General features: G+C 48.3%; 2 protein-coding genes across 2 annotated transcripts; one reads left to right on the top strand and one right to left on the bottom strand.

Moving 5' to 3' along the window:
- The first annotated feature begins 3,739 nt into the window (after positions 1-3,739).
- On the top strand, positions 3,740-4,846 carry LOC127338381 (uncharacterized). Its single transcript, XM_051364513.2, has one exon. It carries the CDS (start codon positions 3,816-3,818, stop codon positions 4,701-4,703), a length of 888 nt encoding a protein of 295 aa, XP_051220473.1. The 5' UTR covers positions 3,740-3,815; the 3' UTR covers positions 4,704-4,846.
- A 1,304-nt stretch (positions 4,847-6,150) lies between these two features.
- LOC127342281 (replication protein A 14 kDa subunit) lies at positions 6,151-9,896 on the bottom strand. Its single transcript, XM_051368217.2, has 3 exons — positions 9,738-9,896; positions 7,748-8,008; positions 6,151-6,478 (listed from the first exon to the last, which is right to left on the bottom strand). Exons 2-3 carry the CDS (start codon positions 8,004-8,006, stop codon positions 6,414-6,416), a joined length of 324 nt encoding a protein of 107 aa, XP_051224177.1. The 5' UTR covers positions 8,007-8,008; positions 9,738-9,896; the 3' UTR covers positions 6,151-6,413.
- Between the last annotated feature and the right edge of the window lie 949 nt (positions 9,897-10,845).

Raw genomic sequence — 10,845 nt, forward strand, 5'->3', positions numbered from 1 at the left:
CCACACATCTATATTCTTTGCATTTTTTCGATAAAGGGAATATATTAATATCAGAAGATACCAATTACACCCAGCCTCTGCAACAACGCACCGTCCTAATGACAATACGGATGCACACAGCCAAAAAAGAGAAAAGAAGCTAAGAAAAAAGAGTCCCGCCATAGCATTCCAGCCCTAGCAACAACAATATAACCACCACCATGACAACACCTGAACTCCAGACTCTTCAAAAGCGACGCCTCCAAGAAGGGAACGGTGCACCAATGCCGTCGTCGCCCGATCAAAGATCTTAGGTTTTCACCCTGAAGATAGTCCGCGCATTCAAAACAATGCCTTCAACAAGGTCATTGCCAGGCACAATCAATTAAGACCAGACCTTAGATTTTCATCCTGAATGGAAGGACTCTGAACTTCACCTGTGCTGCCGCCCCCACTTTCATACTGCTGCTGCAAGCCCAGAACACCAAGCAAGTTCCTCACCAGCGCATAGACTTTGACCTCCATTGCTAGACCTCCCAATCCAGCCATCATGATATTCTCCGCCTCTGACTTCACCCAGGACCAAAGTCACTGTATGGCAAGAAAGAACAGAGCTTCGTGACGCTCCCTCCGAAACCAAACGGTCGGAATAAACGCATGGGTGCGCACGACCGAATACCACCACGTCCGGCAAACTCCAGGCAATAAATGCACTGTTACATTCGCCGGTGATGCCTTCCGGAACTCAACACTCCGGCCAGATCAAAGAAGGACACACTCAGGCAGATCTTCATCTTCGCGCAAGAGGAACCCTAGAACAACCACCTTTATTCAAAGCAGCCGCGCCAACAGCCCCCACGCCATCGGCCGGCAGCAGAGGAGGAGACGACGTGCCGCGATCGAGGAAGGCAACCTGCTCGGCTACAGGCTTGGTGGGAACGGCCCAAGCAGACAGCTCGGCTTAGATCAAGCCGCCGCTGCCACCGGAACCCCACCGCCGCCGTAGACCATCGCCGGCCGCCACACCTCCGTGCTGCCCACCGCAGCCCTCCTCTGCAGATCACCCAAGCCCGCCGACACCTTGCACCCCCGCCCAGATGCAAAGCCGTACGTGCCCTCCCCTGCCCTCCGCCTTTGGCGAGAAGGGTGCCGCCACCGCCGCCGGCGAGGGCAGCGGCAGCGGCCAGGCAGGGCCGGCGAGGGGCGGACTGGAGGCGGCGGTGCGGTTCCTCCGGGATCGCCCAGGCGGGGGCGACCCGGGAGGTTAGGGAGAGGCGGCGGCTAGATGCGTTTTTCAAGCAGCCGGTACGTGGAGCTTACAAATTAGTGTGTTATTGAAGAAAAAACCCACAAATCTATGGAACACATCTATGTGTATCCATCATTTATTTTTGAAGGTTTTCATTGCATATTTCAATTCAATTAAATGAGACTCCAAGTAACCCGGGAGCCAACACGTTGCTCCTCCCCTTTTTAAACTTGTCAGATGGGTGCCAGACACTTGTAATGCATATGATTGATGGTTACGTTGAAGGTGTGCAATCATGACTTTGTGCATACATTTAATTACAAAAAGATAAATAAAAATACAATATCTATCACCACTCACCCACCCAGATAGGTTGAACTTTTGCAGGCATGTACACAGAAAATAACATTTTAGACACTGTAGCATGCTATTTGTCTACGTTTTGGATCCTCCAATGCTCATGATCACCCTATTCATCCCGGATGCATGCAATTCACGCAAGTGTTTCGAAGAGAGTATTGAACTACAAACCTTAAACATTATTATAAGGAAATACCGTTTGGATTATAGTCTCCCGACTCGAACGAGAAAAATAAGTTGCCATTTGGCAATTTTTGGTTCGTCCAAAATTGTTCGCTCTGAGAAACATTCATTCAATATTGGCATCCAAAACCTTAGGAGGAGAAATGCAGTGGTGATTCCGAAGAGAGCTTCATGGAGGCCTAGGCTCCCACACTCAAATTTTTAAAATCCTTTTGAATTTTTAAATTTTCCAACACGAATGCCCCCCTTCAAAATGTATTCTAGGTCCTCACCTAGCTGAGATGCTGATTATACTCCATATTGACGCCACACCCCACCATATAACACCCCAATGGTAGACAAGCTGATCATGTTTGGTGAAAAATGAAGAATGTGTTCGATCCGATCCATAAGAAGTTAATCAAATTTGAGTACTTACTTCTGAATGAAATTAAGGTTGGAGAGTTTGGCCATTCAATTGAGAGAAAAAATGAACGGCTAAACATGTATGTACTGCTCCCGAAAATATAGCATTTAAATAAGTTTCGTAAAAATCAATAATGAAAATCAGGTGTTAGAGCATCTCCAACAGACGCGCTAAATCGCGGCGCGCTATACCAGCGATTGGGCGCGCTGTATACCGCTGGCGCGCGGTATAGCGAATTTGCCTCCGGCAGAGGCTCTATTTTGCAGCGCGCGTTGGTGTGCGAAAAACGCACCTCCGGCAGAGGCTCTATTTTGCACAGCGCGCGCGTCACAAACTGCTAATCCGACCTTTTTTTTGAAAATTCATCAAACAAACTATGAAAATATGATCGAAAATACGAATATATTTTAAAAGTGCAACGATACAATGCGACATTTAAACGAAAATACTAAAATAAACTACTCCTCCGACTGGTCGTCGGACTCCCAGTCGAAGTCGGAGCTGCTCAGTGTCGTGTCCGACACCGGCGTCGACGTCGTCGTCCACTGGAAGTCGAAGGAGGAGGAGGAGAGGACGATGGTCGACGGCCCTGCGCCGTTCTTCTTTTCCTCCTTCCTCCTCGCCGCCGCCTCGGCCCTCGCCTTCTTCCTTGCCGCGGACTCGGCGCGGCGCTTCTCGCGGCTCGCCTTTTTCTTCGCTTTCATCGCCGCCTTCTCCTCCTCCTTCTGCGCGTAGAAGGTCTCCGTGGCGGCGACGTCCTCGGGGAAGCGGCGCGCCCATTCGAGGCGCAGCGCCTCGTCGCGCTCGGCGATGAGGAGGCGCTGCTCCAGCTCCCGATGTCGGCGCTGCTGTTCGCGCGTGATCATCGGCGGCGGCGCCGCCAGCATCTCCGCTTGCTCCCGCGTGAAGACGTCGTGGAAGTTCATCATCCGCCGAGAGCGGCCGAGCCTCCAGGCGACGGCGTCGTACGCCCGCGCCGCCTCGTGCGCGGTGTCGAACGTGCCGAGGCGGATCCGCTCCTCGCCGGAGCGGATTTCCGCGTCGAACCGGCCGCTCGGCCGCGCCCGAACACCGTGGTAGCCGGAGGAGGGGCGGCGGCGCGGCGGCATCTCGCGGAGGCGGCGCGGTCGGAGGCGGAGCGGCCGGAGGTGGAGCGGCGCGGGAGGGAGAGAGGCGAGGAGGGAGACATACGCGTGGAGGAAGTGGCAGTTGGACGCGTTCGCGTGTGGCGTGTTTATAGCGTGTTTATAGCGCGCGCGGCAGCGCACGCGGCAAGTTTCCCGCGCGGGATAGCGCGAAAGCGCACGGGCGGCAAACTTTTTAGCGCGCGCGCCTTTTTCCCGCCTCCGCTGGAGCAGCGCGGCAGCGCTCGCGCGCGGCAAACCGGCGGTTTTTTTTGCCACGCGGGACTTTTAGCTCGTCTGTTGCAGATGTTCTTATACTCTTGTGCCCTTCGGCCACGAACCCACGTACTAGGAGGCCGCCCACCACCCACGACGCGACGAAACACTTCCGTTTACATATACCGCCAGCTAACCCTTCTCCATCCTCCCGCCCCCGTCAGTCTCGCCTTCGATCGCCACCAAACCTCGCACCCCGCGCTGGCCCCTCGCCTCCCGTGCCATCGACCGCTGCAAAATGCAGGGCCTCGCCGACGACGAGGGCAGCCTCGCCACCGCGCCCAGCAGCCCTACGCGGCCGCGCCACATCTGCTCCGGCCGAGACGGTGACCACGACGAAGACGGTGCAGGCATCCACTACTTCTTCAGCTGCCCGGCCAGCCCCGTGCACTACATCCTCCGCTCGCCGCCAGCGTCCTGCGCGTCGGTCCACTACGCTCCCTCCACCGACGGAGACTTCTGCACGGCCGCCGGCGACTTCGAGTTCGCCGCGCGCGACCGCGGCGTCGGCGCCGCTGGCGCCGGCGCCACCATGTGCTCCGCCGAGGAGCTCTTCGTTTCCGGCCGCATCCGCGTCGGCTGCCTCTCCCCCATCCTCCAAGAAACCGATCGCGGTGAGCAGATGGAGGAGGTCGGCGTCGACGGCCGGTCACCACGGCATCGCCGGGCCAGGTCGGCGTCGCCGCCCCGGAGCCCCCGGCTCGACAAGAACGCGGCGCCTTCCGGCTGCTTCGCGTCAGATTCGTCTTCGTCCTCCTCCTCGTCCTCTTCCAAGACCATCCGGCGGAGGATATCGCTGCGGGACCTCCTCGGCCGCACCTGCAGCGACCCCTCGGTGAGGCCGCCGCCGCCACCTATCACCAACGGTGCCGAGAGGTCAGGCTCCTGGCTGCCTTCCATATGGCCGTCGCGGTCAAGGAAAGCCCTTCCCTGCCCAGCGCCGCTGCCTGCGCGCCGATCCACGTCGTCGGTCAAGAAGGCGCTGGGCGGTGCGGGGTATCAGGACGCGCCGCCGCGGCGCACGACGTCTCTGCCGTACCGGCAGGGCCTGGTCCTTGGATGCCTGGGTTTAGGAGCGCGGAGCTACGGACTCGCTAAATCCATGCACCCGCTCTCCACCCGGTGATCTCGTCACATTTCTCATAGTTTCAGCAGTGGTCATATGAAAATACTGTATTTGATGTGCTTATCGCCCCAGGGAAGAATGGAAAACAATTACTATGTAAATCTCAAATATGATTTTGTTCTGTTGGTTGAATCCTTATTATATGCAAATACTATCTCATTTATCTGAACGATAAATGAGTTATCAATTCCTTTCTTCATTGAGATAAATACAAATTTGAGTGCCCAGTTTTTCATTGGGTTTTCTGCTAAATCGGTAATCTTAATCTTAATCCCTCCATTTCTGCTTCTGGATACATGTTTACCATTGAGATTTTTTTTTTGGGGAGAAACACCAAATACACGCACTTGGTGCTCGTCACTGGGTTGTGGACCTGCGGAACTGAGAATTGAAATTGAGGGAATTCAAGATTGACAAACACATTTGGTTCCTAAAGCACACGTGCATCTACTTTCCGAAAGTTATTCAAAATTAGTTTGGATACTTTCACGATGTCGTTAATTGCTAGACAAGAATATCACTGTAACACACAGCAATCATCAGTAACCCTAATGAGAAATAGTGGAACTGTGCAGTGCTTGCTTGTTCTCAAAATTTTCAGTGCCACATAAACTTCTTACAGGTCTCTGCCCTGGCCCTGGCCTCAAAAAATGGCAATGTCACAGAATCTTCGACTCTTCGATTTAATTAAGTCTCTTTGGTTTGATTCTTAGGGCAATTTAGCCACCCCTGGATCCATGGAATTCTAGGACACTTTTATTGGTATGAGCGTGACAGCCACTCAGCCAAGTCGATGTCCGCAGGGGCCTCCTGATGTTACTGTTAAAAGAGCCTTGCTCTAGCAGGAAGGAAGGAATGATTCACATCTAGACTTGCTAGACAGTCGAAAGCTTGGTTTCCTTGGCTTCAGGAGTGAGCGTGTCTGCTGAAGGCGATGTGCTGTCTGGTGAACGGTGAAAAGTACTTGGTCGGAAATAGTCCCCAAAGAAAGCTAGAAATTGCAGGAAAAGGATTGATGCTTAGTTGATTAGATCGCAAAATGGGTCTTGTGCTATACTTCAACATACTACCTCCGATTGAATGAATTGACGCAGGACACTACCAGATTGTGTGTCCGCATCAATCTATTCCGAACGGAGGGAGTTCAGAGGAGAAAAGAACACATTCACTGGATTTGGAAGAAATTACAGCAACTAATATCCCAACAACTAACCAAAAAGCCACTGGGATTCACCTACCACTAGGTGAGGTTGGCACTGAGACCAAATTCATGAGCATGTTGACATAATCAACTGGAGTACAAGGCTTGAACAGTAAATCGTAGATGCAGAATGAGGCTAAACCATAAGCTTAGGTGTGTAATGCTCTCACCACACAGGGAACAGATCTGGCAGCAGATATTCAGCACACTAGATGTAACTATCCCAGTGTCCAAATCCATGCGATGGTAACATAAAGCTTTTGGTTTACTTCGCTTAGAAACAGCAAAGGAAATAAGCTCTTCAACTGCAAGGGGCGCACACACTTGCCGCCATAGCGATACATAGATTAGATTAGGTTAATATGTCTAATAAGTGCATAAAGTTGACCCAAACTAATAGATTACTGAGGTGACTGAAGTAACGTTTGAACAGATCCTAAAGCGATAAACGCAGCATCAATTCCAAGCATGGTTGATTTGCCAAACGTCTTCTATGCGATGCTGAACTTCTACAGGAACAGGTACTTGTACTTGTCGCTCGCAAGCTTGCACAGTCCATTGAATGGCACAGGATCTGCATGATACACATGACAGGGAGATCAATGGTGTTGTGAAAAAGTAGAAATAGTGTTGATCCCATATAGATGTAATGTAGAAAGATAAACTTTGGAGGGAAAAGGGCTAATTAGAATTATTTCTATTACTTGCAACATAAGTGCAGAATAAAGCATCTACAAAATCTGAAATGTACCACAAGCTCTTGTTAATAAGATTTCATTGAGTTGGTGGTAAAAATAACCATCTTCAGAACGATTCCTTCTAAGCTACAGCTACATTCTCCATATGGTTTCGTTCGGCACACAGGTTTTTTATGGGATTGGAGTGTTTAGTTTCAGTGGGACACCACGAGATCCCTGCAAACGGCCGCTTAACCGTTCACAGGCCTGGTTTCTACAGGTTTGGAAGGGTCCGGCTTCAATTATTTCTGCAAAACCTGACGTTACACATGTGAATCAAAACACTGGGCAATCCTCGCGTTTTTTTCTCGGCAGCTTGTGGTATGTTTGTTCACTCCAATCGATTCCCAACCCAGACAAAAAAAATGCCGAGCCTAACCGGTCAGGAGCCTGGAGCGCGCAGTGCGTACCCATGGTCGTACCATGCAAAGCTAGCTGAACCAGTAGCCTAGCTTAGCAAGACCAAATCCCTGAGGGAACAACGTGTTTTCACCCAAAACACTAGGCATAATGCACCCTAAACCCTGCGTAGCGAACAAGGCCTACAGAATAAACAGTGTTTGTTATCATGACCATCTATCAAAGATGATGGTCAATCATAATAATAAATAAGGCAGCAATTCGCTGATGATCAAAGGTTTCTAAAGGTAGTTCGAGCATCTGAGGTAACATAACTATGCAGAAGCATAATTCTCTAGAACAACTTGAGTCAGTTCTGACTTATAGTTTTTATTATGAAATATCTGAAAATCAATGGTTATTCCAGAGAATAAGAGGGAGGATCGCCAGGGTTTTTGCGATGCTCTCAAAAGAATTGAATGAGGAATGCATGAATCTATGTCAATGTGAACAAAGAATAACAATGCCAAATAGTCAGTACCAAAAAGGTTCAGAAATAAAGCACATTATCTTAGTTCAGCTGCGCTCCTCCCTGACCAAACGCGGAAATGGAACATCAAAATAGGTACTGCTTCTCTTTGGAATAATTTAAAATGAAACAAACTTCAATTTCGAAACTTTAAACCCATTGCAGCAAGAAGAACATACCAACAATTCACAGTAGTAATCATAAAAAATGTAATAAAGAACAACACAATAAATCTCACCGAAGTTTTCACCAAAATCTGTCCAACTTTCAGCGCGGATGGACTGGTTGCTGTCAGGGATTCCAATAACCTCTATATAGTGCGGTGCTTCAGGGGCACCAGGAGCACCTCTGATGGTCAACTGATGCCCATCAGTGGACTGGACGGCAAGAACTCCACTTTCATTGCGTTGGACTTGAACCACTGTGCGCACCCTTCGCCCAACAAACATCTTCAGAGTCTCTCCATTGACAAATGGTGAAGGAACTGAAGTATCCATCTCTGCAAGGTGTGGCGTCAAATAATTCAACATTATCCTCAAATAGCATAGAGAAACAAAACAAAAAATCAAATCCCCCACTCCTAGTATTCTATCATATGAAGCAGCATAATGGAAGAAATATTACTTATGGTGCCTAGAAGTGTAGCATTTTCATCTACACTGTAGGAACATATGGTACATTAGAGTTGTGACAATGATAGGTGATAACAATGCTACCAACTGTCAGCCACATGCATTCCGAGTGAATCCTGATACTGTTAAGAGCTAACCATGCTACAGGTGTCAGACACATGCATTTGGAGCTATGAAGGAGAAACAACGATGCATACTGATAAACCAAACATTTTGGCAGCTATGTCATGACTTATAGCAGAATGTGGTGCTACTATTCACTACAGCCCCATTGTTTGCAAATTCTTCTACACCCTCCAGACAAAATTAATTGGCGCAGTGCTGCACCAATTAATCTGGGCTGGAGGGAGTACCATAATCTGCTCGTAACTGTCACAATAAAACTCTGTAAATCATATGTTTGTTCCAGTGGTGGAAGCTTTGTTGAGGCAAAGGGGGGCAAACGGCAAACTTTCGCCAATTGTATCATAAGCCACGATCTTAGGAGTTGTGAAAGCAAACGGCAAACTTTGCCTCTATAAGCTCCAGCTCAAACCAGCTATAGCTTAGCTAGCTCAGCTTGGCAAAGTCGAACTTGCCCCATCCATGCATTTGGTTGATTGGCTTGATGGCGAGAGCGAGGCGCTAATTACTTGGGCCGCTAGGTAAGCTTTTAGAGTTAATCCAGATGCGTCTGCAGTACTTAGCTGTGTATGCATGCTTCAGTCCAAGCTAGTACTCAGTTCCGGTACAAATAAATCCATGACTAAGTTAGCCAGCTACCCAACTACCAAGAAATTGCCATCACAGATACAGAAAGCGGAAAGATGATAGACGGAAGTACTATATGCATATCGAGCTCGTTTCTTGCTGCAGTCAATGAGGTAATCAATAACTCTGCTCGATTTTAGAATGAAAAATAATCAAGGGAAGAGAGAGATCGTAATGGAGAATGGAAAATACGGTGATATGTTGCGGACTGGTTCGCCCAACGCTGAGAGTTAAGTGGATTTTTTTTTCTTCCAAAACTGAGCGAGGTTATTCTGGCACTGAGAGGCTACTTGGCACTCAAAAGTGAGATTATACTTACGGTACTAAAAATCTATCCTGGCCCAGTGAGGCTATGACCGGTTAAACACACCCTAGACACTTTTGGCATCATAATCTGCTTGTAACTGACAAAATAAAACTCATCTAAATCATACATTTGTTCCAGTGGCATAGCTCTGTTGGGGTCAAAGGGGGCAATGGCCCCCATAGCTCCTAGAAAATTTTCATGAAACCAAATTTCAGTCCTTGTATAATAAAAATATGTTATATTGCCTCCCTCATCTATTTTCAGACAGAGACTTTTGGCCTCTTCAAAAGTCATTCTCAAGCTCCGACACTGGCTTGTCCAAAACTCTATATTTCCATGCCTTTTAAACAGGGGAATATGCACATCTGGCCGATTACGCTACGGGGAATCGATCTCGAGCGCGCTTAAAGAACAACAGCTCAAGAAAATCGAGAAATGGATGGATCGATAATTCGTAGATCCGCTGAGGGCGGGATGAGGACGCGGGGGGATGGGGGGGGGGGGGGGGGGTAAGAGAGAGGATTTCGAGGTGGCCGTACCTGCTTCGCTGGGAGAAGACGGCGACTTGGGCGGCGCTGAGGGTTCCGGCGCTTCGGCTCGGTGGCGGCTTCGGAGTCTGGGGTTTTGGGGAGTGGCGGAAGGCAGTGGCGGACGCCGGACGGGAGCTCCTATAGGCCACCCTGGTCGGCACCAGTTGGCCTGCCGCACACCCAATTTCCACTTTTGACCAAGGCCCATGTGCCTTCTCCCGATTTTCTGTCTGCTTTTTGGGTATTTAGTCCGTTTTCGGATTTCAGTCTGGTTTTCTCGATTTTTCAAAACTGTTCGAATACTGTTAAATTTTTAAAAAAATTCAAAGCTGAACATATTTCAAAAATTGAAAATTTCCAAAAACCGATTTTTTTTTTCAAATTTGAACAATTTTCAAAATTATATTAGATTTTTCCGTTGGTTACTCTTCCCCGCAGGTTCACAACCACAAAGCTCACACCGTCCGCCGCCGGACATGTTACTCGCCGCCAAGTACCACGTGCTCCTCCCCTTGCGCTCCTTAGCTGTCTCCACCAAAGCCAACCGCAAGGCGAGAGCCGCCATCTCCCGCTTAGGTTCGCACGCCGCATATGGGCAAAATTAGAATCTGTCTCAATTTAATGTTCGTGGATGGTGCTTTAAGCAATGTTATTTCAGTACCACGCATAAGTATGCACATGTTGTCAACTTATTACTAAATCTTACTTGCCAGACACCTTTGCAAACACTTCAATTTAATTATGCTCTATAAGCTTCCGGGACTATACATATCTAATAATATGCCAGAATCACTCCTAAATAAGATATTTGTTCCAATCTATGTTTTAGATATTTGTATCATGATATTTAATAATATTAAAATATATAGATGAACACATATGTACATAGCCAAATTTGTATGCACTCACTGCATAGTTTATGCAAGTTCGGAAAACTAATACAAAGAGAAGTTTTGTTACAACATAAAATTTAAATTTAGCACAAGCAATTTTTTTAGCAATTTACATTACACTTGAATTACAAAACACACTAAAGATATTTTTTAGAAACATTGTTATGTTATTAATTGTTACATATAACTAATGAATTGTACCCATTAATGTTGTATTATGAAAG

This window comes from Lolium perenne, chromosome 3 (assembly GCF_019359855.2).
Source record: "Lolium perenne isolate Kyuss_39 chromosome 3, Kyuss_2.0, whole genome shotgun sequence".
Classification (NCBI taxonomy): domain Eukaryota; kingdom Viridiplantae; phylum Streptophyta; class Magnoliopsida; order Poales; family Poaceae; genus Lolium; species Lolium perenne.

Bases quoted from the DNA above. Each gene is read 5' to 3' on its own strand.
- LOC127342281 (XM_051368217.2), bottom strand. From the start codon at position 8,006: ATGGATACTTCAGTTCCTTCACCATTTGTCAATGGAGAGACTCTGAAG. The intron at 6,479-7,747 runs GTGAGATTTATT...TGTATCATGCAG, and splicing joins AGATTTTGGTGAAAACTTCG to ATCCTGTGCCATTCAATGGA.
- LOC127338381 (XM_051364513.2), top strand. From the start codon at position 3,816: ATGCAGGGCCTCGCCGACGACGAGGGCAGCCTCGCCACCGCGCCCAGC.